Genomic DNA, 20,044 nt, shown 5'->3' on the forward strand with positions numbered 1-20,044 from the left:
CAGGTGTGTTGCTTCGGGGGAGAGCTGGAAAACACGCAGGACATCGGCCCTTGACGAGCGACTTTGGACACCCCTGGATTAGATTGCTGGCCCCATTCAGTGCTACAGGAAATTTAGTTCGCTCAGTCGTCAACGTGTGACTATCGTGATAGTATGTCATACAATAAAAAAAAAAACTACCTATGCCATGAAATTTGACTTCCTTTTTTCTGTTTTTCATTCATTCATCTTCCGAGCCGCTTGATCCTCACTAGGGTTGCGGGGGTGCTGGAGCCTATCCCAGCTGTCTCCGGTCAGTAGGCGGGGGACACCCTGAACCGGTTGCCAGCCAATCGCAGGGCACACAAAGACGAACAACCATCCACGCTCACACCTAGGGACAATTTAGAGTGTTCAATCAGCCTGCCACGCATGTTTTTGGAATGTGGGAGGAAACCGGAGCACCCGGAGAAAACCCACGCAGGCCCGGGGAGAACATGCAAACTCCACACAGGGAGGCCGGAGTTGGAATCGAACCCATGACCTCTGCACTGTGAAGCCGACGTGCTAACCACCGGACTACCGTTTTTCTGTTTTTAATAAGTCTTTTTTTAATGTCTTGAATTTGTAAAAAAAAAAATATATATATATATATATATATATATTTTTTTTTTCACTAATGAAGGGTTCAATGAACGTGCATATGAACTGGTTGGGTTCGGTACCTCCAACAAGGTTAGGAACCACTGATATAACATGAAGCTTCAGTCCACCAACCACTGTATTCCCTACACTCAGTGCTCTGATGCTGGTTTTTGTGACAGAATGACATTGAAGTACGTAGGCGTGCAGCATGCATTCTAGTCCAGGACCTTAGTGCGCGTTTCACAAATTGAAGGTTGGTTAATGTTGCCATGTTTACTCCGAATTTTATTCCTTAACCCAGGCGTGTCCAAAGTCCGGCCCACGGGCCAAATCCGGCCCGCGGTCGAATTTCATCCGGCCCTCGGCCCCGGTCATAAAATCAGTGCCGTCTGGCCCGCAGGTTGGGCGCAATGGAACACGTGTTGCATTGACTGAGGTCTCGTAGACTGGTGAGTGATGTTTCATAGAGTACTGCTTCCCTCTAGTGGCTAAATGAGTAATAGCATTCGCTAAATGAGTAATAGCATTTAGACACTAGAGGGCATCACTCACGAGTTAACAAGACATCACTCCGTGTTTATATTGACTGATATGTCATATTTCAAATTCCTGTATCAAATGAACCAAAAGAAATTCTTAAGATTGTTGAAATTAAAATAAAAATGGAAATGTGAAACAGACTGGCTTACTAAAACTTGAACAATATTGTTGTTCAATGTAAAGAATGTCAGCCAAGGTCGGCCCCCCGACATTTTACCACATAAAATCGGGCCACTTGGCAAAAAGTTTGGACACCCCTGCCTTAACCTTCACATCTTCGGCAGCAGGTGTACTTGGTGTCACCCGCACGGCCCAGGAGTCCAGACTTTATGTGTTTGGCTCGTTGTTGCGCAAGTGAATAGCTCCCATAAGGTCAGTACAACTATTATTGTTGCCGGCACGGACAAGGGTGTGACTGGTATTGTTAACACCTTCCGAATCTGTGGGTTAGTTTCATCGTGGCAAAATGTGGCACTTGAGACGCGTCTGTCAGTGACAAAATAGAGCAGGGTTCTCCAACCTTAATTCTCCTTAATTCAGGGTTCTCTTTTGCCTCACGGACCGGTTTAATGTCGGACAATATTTTCAGGGACCGGCCTTTTAAGGCTGGATAAATACAACAAAATAATATGACCGGCATGAAAACTGTGGTATTTTCTAAACATAATAATAAACCCAAACCAAGACACGAGGAACGTCCTATCTGGCCGCAACACTCTCTGGTCGCTATGGTAACGTTTCAACATGCCTTCAAAATAAGATGCGGCAAGTACAAAGTGCATGAAAAATATGACTCACCATCGCCTTTTTCTTGAAAGTTGTAGGCTCCTCCTCTGTCTCCTGGCTGGGCCTTTCCCCCTTCCCCAAAGAAACTTTCCAAAGACCTTTGTATTTTACTCATTTTGCTAGCTCCTGGGTTTCATTTTAGCGGTAACCTAACACGTGGCTGAGAAGCGCGGCTTCACCTGCGTCAAGAGTGACATATTGTAGACGGATGAAACAGAGGATCCGGGAATTTTTCAAAAGCGGCTTCACCTGCGTCAAGAGTAACATATTGTAGACGGATGAAACAGAGGATCCGGGAATTTTTCAAAATAAAGCATCTTTCAGGTTCCGAAATTAACTCAAGCACTCATTTTTCCCAGTTCTTGTGCGTGTGTAACATCAGATCTGATGTTTTGGTGACAGCCACACTGGCATGTTGTTTATCTGTTTAAATGTGTATTCAGCTGCAGAGGTGGGTTGTTTATATCCATGGTTTACACGTGTACTCAAGCTTGTGCGGAGCACCATCACGTTGCCCCTATAGCTCCGTTGCTCCGAAGCTGTTGGCCTTCGAATGAGACAAACTATTTAGCGCGGAGGTAGTGCTAACACATACAGCATCCATATCAAACTCGCGTGGGCCACACTAATATTAAAGTTTCATATCAATTTTGGGCCTCAAACTAGCATCATATGGGCCGCATTTGGCCCGCGTGCCGCCAGTTTGAGACCAACTGTTTTACAGCATATAACACATTTCATGACACAGATGAAAAAAGATTCTTCAAAATACCTGTATGTGAATCTACGGAAGAGGATTAGGGCCAATGAAGAAAGAAAAAATAAGGTTGGCAAGATTCTGACTTTATTCTCAGAATTCTGACTTTAAAGTGAGAATTCTGACTTTAAAGTCAGAATTCTGAGAATAAAGTCAGAATCTTGCCAACCTTATTTTTTCTTTCTTCATTGGCCCTAATCCTCTTCCGTATGAATCTCATACGGGGGCTCTGCAATATTACGTTTCTGTTCCTCTTGCATAAGCTCCACATCAACTGCTTCACATGCTGCACATCTCATTTTTTTTCCGGAACCACAGCAACAGCCACAGTTTACATGGTTGTTTTGACATCATTCGACACCACTCTCATACAGAAAAGAATGTGTGCCAAAGTATCATGTTTAAATTATGACGTAAGAAAATGGGCTTTTAAAATAGGCTGAGCCCTCCCTTCGCACGGCAGCCTTTTTAGGGGGGCTAACAATCTCATCGATTTGTGTCAGAGGTATAGGGTGACAGTCTGACAATATCAAATCATTGCTTACATAATCTTAAAATCTAATAATAATCTTATTCAACAAAGCAAACGAGTGGTCACTGGCTAGTCAGTCATCGTGACAATCGCCAGGCCAAGGATGATACGTACGATGACTTGTTACCTTTCATGTTTTACAGTATGTTACAAAATGACAATTCATGGAATTCATGAAAGGGAGTGAGGCTGTGGTTTCAAACCCGCGGCAAGTCAGGAATACTGGTACAAATTGCTACGTTTCAACAAAGTTGAACTTCATTGTCTTTATTTTGAATTTGCAAATACCGTAAAGCACATGTGTCAAACTCAAGGCACGGGGACCAGATCTGGCCCACCATATCATTTTACAAGCTAACTTTACAGCTGCCAATTTCTTTTCACCACAGTTACCCAAAGATAGTAAAGTCCCTTACATCTACAGATGAACGAAACCTTGCAAGACAGCTTGGCTCGCTCAGACAGAAAAATTGTATTGAATGTCCAGACGTCTGGACAAGTAGAACACTGCCCTCTGCAGTCAACTTTGGCTCAGGCGCCTTGGCCTTCTAAAAAGGAATGTTTTTATGGCACTGTTGCATGCAGGGAGATACACGCTCACATTAAGATGAAAATGGTGGATGGAGACAGTCACGAAGTTTATTAATATTATATTTATTACTATTTTTTCACAGAGTATGAAAAATATATGTCAGTTAGAATATTATTTGTCTGCAGAAGTGGTCATTCCGTCAAAATTTTTTATGATATTGTGATATTGATTAAATATATAAGCTCGAGCCTTCTTCTGAACACAAAATTACCAGGTTATAGAGTGACTTACTGGGCAACTTCTGAGCTCTGTTTAACAGGAAGTAAAAAAACATTCAGTGTTTATGAGAACTGCCCAGCAGGGTAAACAAGCCAGCAGTTGAATCAGAACCCCCCCTCTGAAGATTCCAAAGGTTTTATATCAATCACCGGAAAGAATAAATGAAAAAAGTGCAACCTTTTAATCGGGCCTCTACCTGAGATATGAGGGTATCACAAGTCAGTGACAAGCCAGTTCCAATGGCAATACCAGCCATATTAAGCACCTGCAATTAAAGAAGCATTGCCAATGGAATACATAGACTGAATATGATGCTGGGATTCTCAGGCAGTGGCTCACTACGATCGCGCGGGCATCTTAGCGAAAAAATGTTGTCTACCCACAAGCATTGCAATGAAATTGTTAGTTATTTAGTAGAGCTAAACATCTCTTTATTTTCGCGATAAGCAATGAAGATGAACAAAAAGTTGAACCAAGCAACAACACTTTTGTGGGCCGAAGGTCCACCTTACCAGCCTTCCGCAGGAACTAGCTGATGAGCCGCCCGGAGGCTCATCAGCATGTATTGTACAATAAATCAGCATGTATTGTATTGTATTGTAAATATACAACCCTGCAAGGGAATCATCGACGGACAAAATGCAAATCCTCCTATCTGACAGACACGTGTTCTGTGTCTGACACAACTGCCAGAAAACTGAAAAAGAATAGTGTCAATGTAATTTACAGTCGGTAACCTTTTAAATCAGCAAACGTGATGGCAGTGTTTATAATAATCTGGATTTTATTGAAGAAAATGATCATGACAACAATATTTTCTTTTGCAAAATACAACGTTACAAAGTATTATGGACAATAGGTTGTCGGAAATTGGAAAAGATCTGTCATATCTGCAATACCGAGGAGCAAAAAAAAAAACAGTGCAGGTATCAAAAACATCTTTCCCAATCAAGTTACATATTTGTATAGATGGGATCCTCTTTTTTTAAATCGCCTCGACACACTCACATCCATTTAATTTGCAAGCCAAGAATGTTTGTGTCTCTCATTTGAAAGAACCGAATGAAGAATTGCACGCTGCCGTCCACCTTCACAGGGCCTGGCTGTCTTTCCATTCTCAGTTTTTTATTCTTATTTCGGCTTGCTTTGTTTTTGTTTAAGCCCCTCCTACTCGCAGGCTCGCACTAGACCAGAGGTGTCCAAACTTTTTGCCAAGGGGGCCAGATTTTATGTGGTAAAATGTCGGGGGGCCGACCCTGGCTGACATTCTTTACATTGAACAACAATATTGTTCAACAAATTTTAGTAAGCTAGTCTGTTTCACATTTCCATTTTTATTTTAATTTCAACAATCTTAAGAATTTCTTTTGGTTCATTTGAAACAGGAATTTGAAATATGACATATCAGTCAATATAAACACGGAGTGATGTCTTGTTAACTCGTGAGTGATGCCCTCTCGTGTCTAAATGCTATTACTCATTTAGCCACTAGAGGGAAGCAGTACTCTATGAAACATCACTCACCAGTCTACGAGACCTCAGTCAATGCAACACGTGTTCCATTGCGCCCAACCTGCGGGCCAGACGGCACTGATTTTATGACAGGGGCCGAGGGCCGGATGAAATTCGACCGCGGGCCGGATTTGGCCCCCGGGCCGGACTTTGGACAAGCCTGCACTAGACCCTGCCCACAGCATGTCTTATAAGTCACCGTTCTTCCAATCATTACCCCTTTTCACATGTCAATCGTGGAACATTTGAAAGGTACCAAGGTGTTACATTAACATTGTCGCGACTGAATGAACCGACAGGAATGCAACACAAAGCCATTGCTTTTACATACTTATTGAGACCGTTATGATCATGGGTTTGATGAGATCACTTGATATTAGAAGCAAGTGACCGCTTATTGGCTCCACTAGTGTTCATTTGATGACTGTCACTTAGATACCAACGCAAGACTCATTTCAGCAGTTTGACAAGGAAGTAACTGGCAAAGATTCCGGCTACAAAGATGAGAATGAAGGCAAGTAAAACCAAGCCACGCCGCAAAAGCAGCTGTGTTACCGTGAGAACATTGCCGACTACGGTGGTTGCAGTTTCATGCTGCTCTGGAATCGGTTGTTCCTCTGCAGCTCCATCGCAAATGGATGCAGGGGTCGTAACTGGGGCCTGGTTGGTGTTGAAGTCTATGGATTTCATGAAGACAACGTTAGTTTTATAAAACAATGAACAAGGCAACAATCTTTATGTCAGTTCATACTTGGGCAGGGACAAAATACTCATTTATCACCGTGTAATCTCTCGATATACAGTCATGACACTCAAGAATGACCAAGCGAGTATGCGCAGTTGCAAATGAATGGTGAATTTCACTTTTGAATGTGATCTCAGAATTCAGACATTACCTGCCACGTTGTGTAAAATAACAAATTAAAACATGTTTGGTTCACTTTTTTTGAAATTATTGGCTGCCCACCTTACTGCATTTCGCTTGTCATAAATTCCGTATATTCGAGCCCAACTCGGGCGCTCCTTTATCAACGGGCTTGCCTGGCCAGGAGCGCTGGCGTGATTTGTACAATACTTTTTTAAAACCATATGTTGACCTGACCCAGTATTGTAGGTGTACGGGTGCAATATCTTTAATGATTTTCTTAAGGGTACCGTAGTTCTTGGTTATATCAGTGCAACACAATTAAAAGAGTTATTTTTTTAATTCATAGAAATGATTGAAAATAAATGCACTCTTGATTTGTAAAAGGTAAAGTGAGTGACACTTATGATTTGTTGACTATTCTATGGATTAAAATTGATGAGTAGCATACATGTGTGCGCTGAACTGTCAATTTTGAAAAATGAATAGAGCATTTTGGGTTTGGCTGGGGACGGGGGGGCGGGCTCAATATTCAATGTTGAGCAGGTAAAGGCGGCCCTGGCCCAACCAAAATGAGTTTTTGAGGTTGATGTTGATTCTGACATTTGGCAGAGTTCAATTAATTGTCTGACTTGAAAGAGAATAAAATATTTGAATATATATATAAATTTTTTAACCATCTTTATCTTTGTCCTTTGTTATACTGTAAAAAAAAAAAAAAAGAGAGAAACATATATGAAAAAGAAGCCTAACCGGGTGTCTTTTGTGTGCACTTGAAAATGTTAAAACTTTAAACTCACAAAAGATACATTAATTCATATTTCAGGTACTAAATATATATGTAATAACAACACGATCATTTGTGCGTGGAAAGATGTGATTTTTATTTTCATGCTACTGAAAAATGACCAATTTGACATTTTGACCATTTTATTGAACTAATGTAGAAATATTTAGATTGCGGTTATTGTTGTAATATTCATTCATTCATTCATTCATCTTCCTAGCCGCTTGATCCTTACTAGGGTCGCGGGGGGTGCTGGAGCCTATCCCAGCTGTCTTCGGGCAGTAGGCGGGGGACACCCTGAACAAACATTCGCACTCACACCTAGGGACAATTTAGAGTGTTCAATCAGCGTGCCACGCATGTTTTTGGAATGTGGGAGAAAACCGGAGCACCCGGAGAAAACCCACGCAGGCCCGGGGAGAACATGCAAACTCCACACAGGGAGGCCGGAGCTGGAATCGAACCCGGTACCTCTGCACTGTGAAGCCGACGTGCTAACCACTGGACTACCGTTCCGCCTGTTGTAATATTAAATGGTCCTATTCCGAGTTTGCCCCCCTGGACTTACCTGACTTGCAATCTTCCATCATGACCTTGTCTGGAAAGGTGACCCCGGCTCTAATTTTAGCCTGATCAAAGATGTTCAATCATGTTACAATGGAAATCACTTGCATTGCACATCCCATGTGTGTTTTCAAGCAAATTCATTTACCGGTTACCCACCTCTTCAGCAGCCCTTTTCCAATCAAGTTTGTATAAATAGAGGAGAAAGAAAATAGCCTGAATCAACACGCAGACGGTAAGCCCCGTCCAAAGTCCTGTTCAAGAAACATAAGCAGCCTTCCTAAGTCTCAAATGACACATTTTGATTGCCGAACATACGAGGCTTACCTACGACGCCCATTTTTGCTGGAAAGGTTAAGGCCACGCCAATGGGAAAGCCAATGAAGTAGTGTCCCACCAGGTTACATAGGGCACCGATCTTTTGTTTCCCAACCCCTCGGATGACGCCTCCACACACCCCCTGCGGTGATCGTTGCAAGTTTATACAAAGCACACGTTTACGCGTTCTCCTAAAATGCCAGATAGAAATTGTTTTTTCTCACCGCAAGAGCATCAAAGAGATGCATGAAGACAAAAACAATCAAGACATCAGCGACCCTTTCCAAAATGTCTCTGAAGGTTACGAAACAAGAATATGATGAGATGCAATGTGAATGCTCTCTCTAGAGAAAAGCAAGAAGCGCAATGAGGTGCTGACATGTCAAAATATTACAATGTAGCTCAAAAATAAAAGGAAATAGAGATAAGAGCTTTCAAAATTTGCTCGGAGGAAAAACATTTTTCCAAGATGGCGCCCGAGTAGGCAGCCTTCGGCAAGTGCTCTTCAAGAGCCTTGCTTTTTTGTTCTTTTTTGCTGTTTTTGTCTTTTGTTTTGTCACATGTTGTTTGTTGTTTCATCGTGCGGACCTGATATGGACTGTTTTCAGCGCTTTTTGGCCACGACATTCGTCAAAGGAGAAGTATCTATGCTTGGTGGTTGCGCCTTCTCGGCAGCACGCCTGTACCAGCACAGATTTTGATTGGGAGGAATGTCGGCGCCATTGACTGTCGGTGCTGGACAGACCTGGGGCGCTTGTGTTTTTTGCGCCAGTAATGGGCAGCATTTTTCACATCCCCGATTTGTTCAGCGGCTATGTCGGCGCTGTTGGACAGTCGGCGTTGGTGCGGCTGGATGGATGGCCGCTGAAGTTGAGGATGAGGAGAGAGGAGCGTTGGCGAAGAGCGCCGATGCGTATTTGGAACCGTGAGTCGCCGCTTGGAATTGAAGCGGATTTCCATGGGACAGGAGAAGTGAACCAATCTCTTTCTTCGTCAATGGATGCTACAGCTTCTTGTTGACTTTGAAACTTAGCTTGTAGCCGACGTGTGCACATTTTGACCATGACGTCTCTGATCCACTGGTTAAAGGACACTTTGATTCTCTCCTCTTTCATCTCAAACCGCTTCAAACAACAAAGCGTGTGACGGAAAAGTGGTTAGGACTGCACGACTGTCCGTGTTTTATGTTATGTGTTGTGTTTATTATTTTACTTTATGTTAACTGTTTTGTAAATCGCTTTGTTACAGCTGCCGCTGTTGTGAAAGCGCTATATAAATCAGCATGCATTGTATTGTATTGTATTGTAAAAAGAGATTCAAGAAGTGGAAAGAAGTCTGCAAATTCACCTATCTCGGCAAAATAGTATATATATGAAAGGTTAACATCGTCGTTTCAGATGTCAACAATGTGTATGTGGCTCCCAGTGTTGTCTTTTCCTGCCGACCCCTGTGCTAGGCCATCAGCGATTCACATGGGGATTGTACAAAATAAAAACGCGAGAAAATAACGCACTCTCATCATTGAACTGCAAAAGCAACAAGGGATTCATTCAGGAGACGAGTACACACGATCAGGGTTCAGAATATGAGCTAGTCGCCCTAAAAGCAATGTATCGTATTAACGGTGTGCAGACATTTTTGTTTATGGGGACTTTTCATTTTCATTTCTCAACGGTACCTCTGTGCGGCACAAACTACGAGTATATCATGTCATGGGATAACTCACGGCTCTGAGGTGAAAATGTAGCCAATCACATTCCTGGAAAGGGTGATGGTAGTGCCAATAAAACAGGCCACGATGACTGCAAACGGAAAAGAGACACAAAGAGTCAACAAACACGTGTTTTGCATTCAAATGAGCAGATCAAGGGCGAGAAAAGCTGAAAGCAACAGTTGTCAAGGTATTAGCGTTGTTAACTCATTCACTCCCAAAGACGTTTATAAACGTCTTTTCAGACTCGGTTCAGAATTGGCTGGTACTGAATGAGTTAAGGTGTGGACTACTACGTCAACTGATTAAAGTGCCTTGCTATTCTGATTTCTTCGGTAGCCATTGAGTCAGACGGGTAACTGGATCTGGATCTGATTCCCAACAAGCTTTTTTTTTTTTCCATTTTGGGATGGGACAAAATCCTGATATTAAGGTATAGCCATGTGCGGTTCCTGTACAATCGACAATTTAGCTGTGTTTACTAGTTTCTGACCTCATTCTTGTTGTCAATTTACTGGTACCAATTCCTACCCGCAGCGGTTTAGCACAATACTAAAAGGTCTCTTACATGCACAGATGATGGAAACTTTGCTCGACAGCCTGGCTTGCTCAATGTTTCCCGCACCAAGAGAATTCCCTACTCGAACACTAACAGCAGCAGAAATTCCAAGTGGGAACTGCAACGGTAGAAAAAAAAACAAACAAAAAAACCCCCACTTATTAGTCATTCAGAATTCCATGAAATAAAACTGTTTGGATCAGGGTGTGGCCAACACGAGGTTCATTTTCATCTTTTGCAAACAGCAGGATTAACACACTTTTTAGAGCCAGTCTGTTTGCCACTCCGGCCGTCTGGTGTTGCATTTTAAGGATTCAAACCATTATAACTGCTCACTTTATGCGAGCGCTTTTATAAAAAGGGATGAAAGGAGAAACTCGAACTGCTAAGTAATTGGTTGTGCTGAGTGTTTGACTGCATATCTCCCATGTCGTTCACTTCAATGGAGTTGTTGAATAAGCTAGTTAGCCTAGCTCCTTCTCTTTGTTCTACCGCGATGCTATTCTTTTTTTTAAATTTTTTTTTAGATTAAGTAAAAAATATATATATTCCTTGATTTTATAGTGGGCGGCCCGGTAGTCCAGTGGTTAGCACGTCGGCTTCACAGTGCAGAGGTACCGGGTTCGATTCCAGCTCCGGCCTCCCTGTGTGGAGTTTGCATGTTCTCCCCGGGCCTGCGTGGGTTTTTTCCGGGTGCTCCGGTTTCCTCCCACATTCCAAAAACATGCGTGGCAGGCTGATTGAACACTCTAAATTGTCCCTCGGTGTGAGTGTGAGTGCGGATGGTTGTTCGTTTCTGTGTGCCCTGTGATTGGCTGGCAACTGGTTCAGGGTGCCCCCCGCCTACCTCCCCGAAGACAGCTGGGATAGGCTCCAGCACCCCCCGCGACCCTAGTGAGGATCAAGCGGCTCGGAAGATGAATGAATGATTTTATAGTGTGCATACAGGACACACATAACAATGGATGAGGCAACCAAAGTGTATTGTAGGTCGATTGAGCAAGTGCATTCATTGTGTCCACCACTGTATAATACTGTTGCTGTGGGCATTGTAGGCATCCATTTATTTTGTGACTCCCTGTGCTGATCAAGTTGGCCACCCCTGATTTCGACAAATTCTATTTCGGTTACCATGTAGGCCACAACTGTGAGCTGATATGCAACGGACTGGGCTCCCAGCTCTGCTTCATTAATTATACCGGCAATGAATCCTCCCACTTCAAAGAGCCACCACTCCAGACAAAGCATGAGCATGCTCGGGATTGCCAGCTTGACAAAGGGTCCCCACTCTTGTAAACAGTCAAGAGACCAACCTGTGGGTCAAAGATCCGTCTGTCAAAACATTTTTAAAAAAAACAGCAACACATAGTTTGACAAGATTGTTTGTGTATGTTGCGTTATAAACATAAGATGTGTCAACGTTATAATTCATCCATCAGTTCGAATTGAGTACTCAAAAGTACTCAAATGAATTAATCCAGAAAGTAATCAATGAATATATGGAATAAATAATGTATGGTAAAAGTCAAATAAAACAGAACTTGTGCTTCTTGATGAGCAAATAATGAAACCGACGCGTCGCCTATGTTTTCTGTTGCATTGTTTAGTTACGGAATTTTAGTCACCAATTTTGTTAAAACATTACACGTTTGGACTTTGGTCACAAAGATTGACACTATTGTAACTCCAAATGAAATGTTGCAAGTGGAGAGGAAAATGTATCATCAAGAAACACTCATTGTTCATTCATTATCAGCTTGAGGTGAGTGAGAGGAGAAACTAACCTCCCCACGTGGCCTTGTGCAAGCCCTTCCAGGTAATATAAACAAATAACACCACAGCCAGCACGTACTGCGAGATTGAATTCGCTGCAGCGGAGCCACTTGAACAAAGACAAACAAAACACAGCATGATTTAAACCAAGCAAAACCTTTAACGTGAGATTCATTTGAACTATTCACTTTCTGACAGCTGGCCTGAAATTAGAAACTTCTTTAGTGACCTGGATTTTTTTTATAATAACTGACAATATGTTTTGAGGCAATCCCAGCAGTGTCGAGTCTAATCAAAGGAATGGATACTGAGCAAAGTGTGAAATTGGATCAATAGTGCAAACCATAGAGTGGTGACAAAACGTATTTAGTACGGCAATCACAGAAATGTCACACAAAACCACTTCAAAAATTATAAATGGGTTTAAATCGAGTAGAATGTCCATTGCATCATGGACGACTATCATAATGACAATGAACAAAGAGATGAGGGAGAAAAAAAAATCAGCATTTAACTGCGCTTATGAAATATTAGCAGACAAATAACAGGGCTGTCTTCACTAGACTAGAAAAAAACCCATCTTCTGACTGTTATCAAAAATAAACTATAATACTATTAAAAAAATTTCTCCGCAGGGTGTCCGGGCTCTCCCTTAGAGATAAGGTGAGAAGTTCGGTCATCCGGGCGGGGCTCATAGTCGAGCCGCTTCTCCTCCACATCGAGAGGAGCCAGATGAGGTGGCTTGGGCATCTGATTCGGATGCCTCCTGAGCGCCTCCCCGGTGAGGTGTTCCGGGCATGTCCCACCGGGAGGAGACCCCGAGGAAGACCCAGGACACGCTGGAGAGACAATGTCACCCAGCTGGCCTGGGAACGCCTCGGGATCCCCCTGGTAGAGCTGGACGAAGTAGCTAGGGAGAGGGAAGTCTGGGCTTCCCTGCTAAAGCTGTTGCCCCCGCGACCCGGCCCCGGATAAGCGGTAGAAAATGGATGGATGGATTAAAAATGATAAAGGAAACTTACGCAACTCCCAAATTCAGAATGTGGAGAAAAACATAATTGATGACTGCGTTTAAGATGTTTCCAATTGCACCAGTTATGACCTGGGGCCAAATAATTCCCTGCCAAAAAAAAACACAAACTCACATTTACTAACTTAATCTCTTAATACATATCCTTAACTTCCATATCAATGATTTTGTGTTGCTGCACAGAACCTGATTTTGAAGATATCTTCCTTGCAACTGGTACATAAATGCCGCCTGAAAGGGGGGGAAGTACAAATCTTACACAATAGAAGCAGACAGTGCATGTCAAATCTTGTGCTGGAACTCTTGCGCACGGCGGCAAATGTCAACTCACCGGCAGAGCTGGCATGGAGAGCTTCACATAAAGTTGTGACAGGCTATGCAACAACAAAAACAGCCGTTGAAATGGTGGTTTGGAAAATGGACATCGTATTATCTTGTATGTTACAGCATACAATATATTTTGACCTGGAAAAGTACTTTTTTCTTTTTGTTTTTATTTGTGGAAAATAGCATTTCCAAAAAAAGTGGTTTAGAGCAGGGGTGTCCAAACTTTTTGCCGAGGGGGCCAGATTTTATGTGGTAAAATGTCGGGGGGCCGACCTTGGCTGACATTCTTTACATTGAACAACAATATTGTTCAACAAATTTTAGTAAGCCAATCTGTTTCACATTTCCATTTTTATTTTAATTTCAACAATCTTAAGAATTTCTTTTGGTTCATTTGAAACAGGAATTTGAAATATGACATATCAGTCAATATAAACACGGAGTGATGTCTTGTTAACTCGTGAGTGATGCCCTCTAGTGTCTAAATGCTATTACTCATTTAGTGAATGCTATTACTCATTTAGCCACTAGAGGGAAGCAGTACTCTATGAAACATCACTCACCAGTCTATGAGACCTCAGTCAATGCAACACGTGTTCCATTGCGCCCAACCTGCGGGCCAGACGGCACTGATTTTATGACGGGGGCCGAGGGCCGGATGAAATTCGACCGCGGGCCAAATCCGGCCCGCGGGCCGGACTTTGGACATGCCGGGTTTAGAGGATGGTACTTCCATGACTCCTATTACAACAAAACTACCACTTATGACAACAATCATCATGATGATGATGATGATGATTATTGTTGTCTGAGAAAAAGCCTCTTTCCTCAAAAATCATGCTTCAGGTTGAAAAGAAACTTCCAATACCTGGCAACCTCTAGGCTCTGTTTGGCTACAATTAGAAGAGGTTCAGTGTTTATGAGAACTGCCCAGCAGGGGAAACAAGCCAGCAGTAGAATCAGAATCCCCCTCTGAAGGATCACCCCTACGCGCTTCAGGTTTCCGCTCCCATAGGTCTACACAAAGGCAGAATCAAATAAGCAGTGTTAGGAAACACCAAAAATCACACAAATTACAGTTTTGATAGATGAAACTTGACGTCAAATATTTTTTGTTTGAACTGTTCGGTCCGGTCAAAGTTGTTCTGTTTCAATCCCAATAATAGATCAAGTGAAAGTTCAGCCTTTGTTGGAGACACTACCTGAGATATGAGGGTATCGCAAGTTAATGATAATCCAGTGCCAATGGAGAGACCAGTCACGTTAACCACCTGCAAAGAGACACTGTCAATGGAACACATGGATTTGCATTTTGCTGATTTGTCATACTCTGACCCTTTTCACACCAGTCGTTTTGACAAGAAGTAAGTAGTAGGATACAAGGAATCGTGATTAAAAACATGAAGTCAAAATTAAATTGAAGATGAGGATCTGGTTGAATGTGCAAATACGGGAATGCATTTTCCAATTTCACTTCCACATTTTTTAAAATGCATGTCTAATCTCTAACCACTTTCTTGCAAAAAAGTTGATCTAAAATGATTGCGCAGACAATTTCAGTTATCATAATTGTAATGCAAATAATAGAGAATAAAAAGCAAATAATAGAGAGAAATAAAATAAAAATAAAAGAGTAACTGGGCGGCCCGGTAGTCCAGTGGCTAGCACGTAGGCTAGCCACCAGCTGTCTTTGGGTAGTAGGCGGGGGACACCCTGAATCGGCTGCCAGCCAATCGCAGGGCACACAGAAACGAACAACCATCCACGCTCACACTCACACCTAGGGACAATTTAGAGTGTTCAATCAGCCTGCCACGCATGTTTTTGGAATGTGGGAGGAAACCGGAGCACCCGCAGAAAACCCACGCAGACCCAGGGAGAACATGCAAACTCCACACAGGGAGGCCGGAGCTGGAATCGAACCCGGTACCTCTGCACTGTGAAGCCGACGTGCTAACCACTGGACTACCGGGCCGCCCGCTTGTAGTTATAGTTTTGTTTATTATCGTAACATCTAAACAAAAAAATCAAAGCATTGAAGCAACAAACTGTGTGAAAACCAATACTTCTGTCATTCTGAAAAACTTAGGTCGTGACTGTACTATTAGATAGTCGTGCTAAGTCGTGATAGATGTTTCTTTGATATGAATTTGACAGCCTCGTGAAGAGAGGTTTTCCAACTCCGAGTGGAAAAAACAAACAAACAAAAAAAAACCCCTTCCAAAACGTTGGTGTATTTGTGGACATAATTCGCATTAATCACATACTATCGAGAAAATGTACTTACTGCAATTGATAACGATACAGCCGCAAGCTCTACTTTCCCCAGATGACCACAGAACACCATGCTGACGACACTGATCATGAAGATCATCATCTGGGAAATGATCTGGAAAAGAAAAACAAGCAAAATAAATATCCTTATTTGTTTTCGTGTATTTTTTAAAGTAAGAGGGTTGGAGTGTTTGTTGTCAACTGAGAATTTGATGACACCGAGATACAGTCAGACACAAATGAAGACTTGGAGATTCACCGCAGCGCGTTTGTCTTCATAAAAATGCGGTGCAAACTCTGATTACAAAATATGTGAGTTATTCTCTCCACACACTCTACAGACATTGCAAACACAAAGTACATTGAATTATTTTTCATAACAATTCCTTCAAAATATGCATGAATATCCACACTCTTTTGTATAAAGTATAACAAAATGGAAATGATGGCATTCCGGCTTGATAATTAAAAGTGGACGTTTCACATGACTTTTTTTTGTTGTTTTTTGATTGCTAATTGAAAGAAAGAATGAATGAATGACACCAATAATTTCAACACTGCGGTTTTGCTCACACTGTTTCGCAAATGTCGTTTGAATATTATTGAAATTACCCCTTTTCTTCAAAAGTAGCCACCTCAATGGAATGTGTAAAAAACATATTATAACCACTTACCAAATACTGTAGAACACGTCTGACATCAATCTCATAAATTGATTGCAATTTTCCTTTTCTGAATTTTTTTTTCTTCTATATTTATTGAAAGAGAGGGAGATTATCATTTTAGGGGTACATTAACTCCAAAGACAAAATACAGTACTGAAGTACAACCATGAAACATTCTTGTGTCTTTGTATGCGGTTCGGGGGGTATGCAACAAACTAAATGGGGAACTTCAACAATGTCCAATAAAAAAAAATCAATTCAAAAATAAAGATCAAAATATATATTTTGGGGGGGGTGTCATGGTGGTCGACTGGTTCGAACGCATGGCAGATTAAAGAAGCCATTAGAAAATGGATGAATGGATGGTTGGACGGATATTTTTTGGACAGGTACAGGAAGGGCTGGGTTAAACACGGGGTTTGGAATTAGCTGACGCATGACTGTATATATTCATTCATTCATTCATCTTCCGAGCCGCTTGATCCTCACGAGGGTCGCGGGGGGTGCTGGAGCCTATCCCAGCTGTCTTCGGGCAGTAGGCGGGGGACACCCTGAATCGGTTGCCAGCCAATCGCAGGGCACACAGAGACGAACAACCATTCACACTCACACCTAGGGACAATTTAGAGTGTTCAATCAGCCTGCCACGCATGTTTTTGGAATGTGGGAGGAAACCGGAGCACCCGGAGAAAACCCACGCAGACCCGGGGAGAACATGCAAACTCCACACAGGGAGGTCGGAGCTGGAATCGAACCCGGTACCTCTGCACTGTGAAGCCGACGTGCTAACCACTGGACTACCGGGCCGCCCGACTGTATATATGTAATATATACTCGTCACCTCCCGCATTGACTATTGCAATTCACGTCTTTTAGGCTTCCATCATAAATTCCTCCATAAACTTCAACTTGTTCAGAATTCAGCAGGCCGGATCATTACGAGAACCCCCTCCTTCTATCACACCACCCCCATCCTCCGACAGCTCCACTGGCTCCCTGTCAAACTCAGAATCAATTTCAAAATACTTCTCTATACATTCAAAGCCATCCATAACCTTGCCACCGCCCCCCCCCCCCCCCCCCCCCCGATCTGTCAGATCTTCTTCAGATTTCCATTCCCTCTCTCTCACTCAGGTCCTCATCCTCCCTCCACCTCTCTGTACCCTCTGCCCGTCTCAGCACAGAGCCTACAGCCGCTCTGCCCCCAAACTCTGGAACTCCCTTCCACCCAATATTCGTAATACTGTATTGACTCTCTTCCCACATTCAAAACCCAGCTCAAAATCTCAAAACCTATTCAGACTTGCATATTCAACTTAAATCTATCTCTCCTTTTATTTATACTCCTATCTGTGGTTTTATTGTTTGCTCTTGGTTGTAAAGTGTCCTTGAGTGCTGTGAAAGGCGCTTACAAAAAAATGTATTACTGTATTATTATTATGAAAATTGTGATGCTATTGGTAAGATAACATCACAAATGAATGAATAGATCGCTGGGATGGCAAAATGTGGGTCTGAGGTCTACTAGCTTAGTAAAACGAGTGTAGGAACCCATTGATAAGTCAATGATACTTTGAAAATTAATATAGTATTATGGATAACTACTTACTGACAGTTAAATATGGTATTGTGACACAGAGGTATTGTAAATTGGAATCGTGTGTATGGTATCGTTTTATATATTTTTTATATACAGGTGTGAGTATTCTTAAATACTGCTGCAATACTCGTAACTTCATACATTAAACATGGGGTTGGAATAGACGTGTTCGTACACCCCCCCCCCCCCCCTCCTTTTCGAACATGTATATGATCTTCATGTGTCAGCGGTTAATTCATGACCGTTGTCATATTATTTCGAACTGTTGTGCTGTTTTCTTTTGCTTTTTGTATGATTGAGGGTTTTTTTTGGAAAAGTTTAAGTGACTATATAAGAACGTAGTCTTGTTTTTTTATGCATGTTTAAATAATAAAAAGAATTGTAAAGAGTCTTTGTGGAAACACTACATATATGCTCTATAACCAAGAAAAATGTAGACGAAGGAGAAGGAAAGCAGGCACTACATTCATTTTAAGTCGTACTCTTACCACTGGTCCGGCGAGTTTGAGAAGTTGAACCAGTTCGGTGCGGTAGTTGAGCGGGATGCATCTCAAGCAGGAGTCCCTGGAAGCCTCTTCGTTTACTCCCTCGGTATATTTCATTGTCTTTACATCGACGTCCATGCTGATAGAGCGTTAAAATTTGAAGCGTGGGCTTCGATGGGAATGACTCGCACTCGCGGCAGTCATGAGGAGTCGGAGAAGGGGAGGACATCCATTTATAAAGTCATGTTCCCTCATCCCTCCTCCCCTCAAGTTCACCGTGGTCGTCTGTGTTTGATGGAAGTGAATGGTGCGTTCAGGGCCCATCCCACACAGAGGCATCCGCTCCACAACTGTCACCGCGGGCCACAACTACATGAATCAGAATTAAGAAGATACATTCAAGTAAGATATCCTTTATTCGTCCCACACTGGGGAAATTTACAGCCTCCAGCATTTGAGTATTTGATATACTTATAAAATATAGTAATATAACTGTTTGTTCTTGTTTTGGATTTTGATCAACTTATCAATTGGATTCAAGATTGTCTCTGTCCTATGTGTTGTCTTGTTATTTTTGACTTCAAAATGGCGCCGCGAGAGTGGCTGCCTTTCCAGCAGCTCCTATTTTTTTGTTGTTCTACTTCTTCCTTTCATAACTTTGCTGCTGTGAATCTGGAATTTCTCCATTGCGAGACTAATAAAGGTTTTCTTAAGAAATGCTAATTATAATGAATATCAGAAAATTGAAAGACAGAAGGAGAAACTACATATATACAAACCAAAAGGTGTATAAAAAGAATAGTACAGTATACATAAGGGTAAAAGTATTTGATGATCTGGAGATTTTTCTTGTCTTCTTTGTTTTGAAAAATGAACAATTCAAATTGCTACATAATAAGGGGTAGGACTAGATAAGCTATTTACTTCTTCCTACTCCTTTGAGCATACAACTGTGATGATGTGCGTTTTCTTCTTTTAACTGCTTTTCTAATTTTCCTTTCATAATTTTTGCTTGACCTTTGTCAACCTGTTATTGTGTGTACTATATATGCTCAATAAACAAATAAACAAACAAACAACATGCTCCTGTACTCTACGCTTTTCATACTTATGCCTATTGAGATAGCAGAATGAAATATTAACTCACACATGATAACCGTAGCATTATAAAATAATCAAAACGTCTAGTATAGGACAATGAGATGACCTCGACTTATTCTGCAAGTCGAACAGCAGCAGATGTCATGGAGGCAGACAAATACATTCTTCTTTGAGACTTGAGGCAAATTCAGTGCAGCACCCGCAATTAGTGTAAGAAATTCATCTTCCGAGCCGCTTGATCCTCACTAGGGTCGCGGGGGGTGCTGGAGCCTATCCCAGCTGTCATCGGGCAGTAGGCGGGGGACACCCTGAATCAGTTGCCAGCCAATCGCATGGCACACAGAAACGAACAACCATTCGCACTCACACTCACACCTAGGGACAATTTAGAGCGTCCAATCAGCCTGCCACGCATGTTTTTGG

The 20,044-nt window shown here is 42.2% G+C and overlaps 1 protein-coding gene across 1 annotated transcript; it reads right to left on the reverse strand.

The window, feature by feature from the left end:
- Positions 1 to 4,816: 4,816 nt before the first annotated feature.
- On the reverse strand, positions 4,817 to 18,777 carry LOC127612583 (multidrug and toxin extrusion protein 1-like). Its single transcript, XM_052083301.1, has 17 exons — positions 18,524 to 18,777; positions 15,784 to 15,885; positions 14,699 to 14,767; positions 14,365 to 14,513; positions 13,501 to 13,543; positions 13,356 to 13,400; positions 13,162 to 13,259; positions 12,151 to 12,248; positions 11,498 to 11,679; positions 10,376 to 10,484; positions 9,823 to 9,898; positions 8,321 to 8,390; positions 8,106 to 8,238; positions 7,938 to 8,032; positions 7,783 to 7,843; positions 5,729 to 6,239; positions 4,817 to 5,234 (listed from the first exon to the last, which is right to left on the reverse strand). The coding sequence occupies exons 1-16, from the start codon at positions 18,656 to 18,658 to the stop codon at positions 6,013 to 6,015; spliced, it is 1,692 nt and encodes a 563-aa protein (XP_051939261.1). The 5' UTR covers positions 18,659 to 18,777; the 3' UTR covers positions 4,817 to 5,234; positions 5,729 to 6,012.
- Positions 18,778 to 20,044: the final 1,267 nt, after the last annotated feature.

This window comes from Hippocampus zosterae, chromosome 13 (assembly GCF_025434085.1).
Source record: "Hippocampus zosterae strain Florida chromosome 13, ASM2543408v3, whole genome shotgun sequence".
NCBI classification, from domain to species: domain Eukaryota; kingdom Metazoa; phylum Chordata; class Actinopteri; order Syngnathiformes; family Syngnathidae; genus Hippocampus; species Hippocampus zosterae.

What these genes read in the sequence shown, in the direction of transcription:
- LOC127612583 (XM_052083301.1), bottom strand. Translation starts at nt 18,658, where the DNA reads ATGGACGTCGATGTAAAGACAATGAAATATACCGAGGGAGTAAACGAA. An exon ending in ATTCTGAATTTGGGAGTTGC is followed by an intron (nt 12,249 to 13,161) that starts GTAAGTTTCCTT and finishes TCTTTGTTCAAG; the next exon opens with TGGCTCCGCTGCAGCGAATT. An exon ending in AGCAAAAATGGGCGTCGTAG is followed by an intron (nt 8,033 to 8,105) that starts GTAAGCCTCGTA and finishes TTTCTTGAACAG; the next exon opens with GACTTTGGACGGGGCTTACC.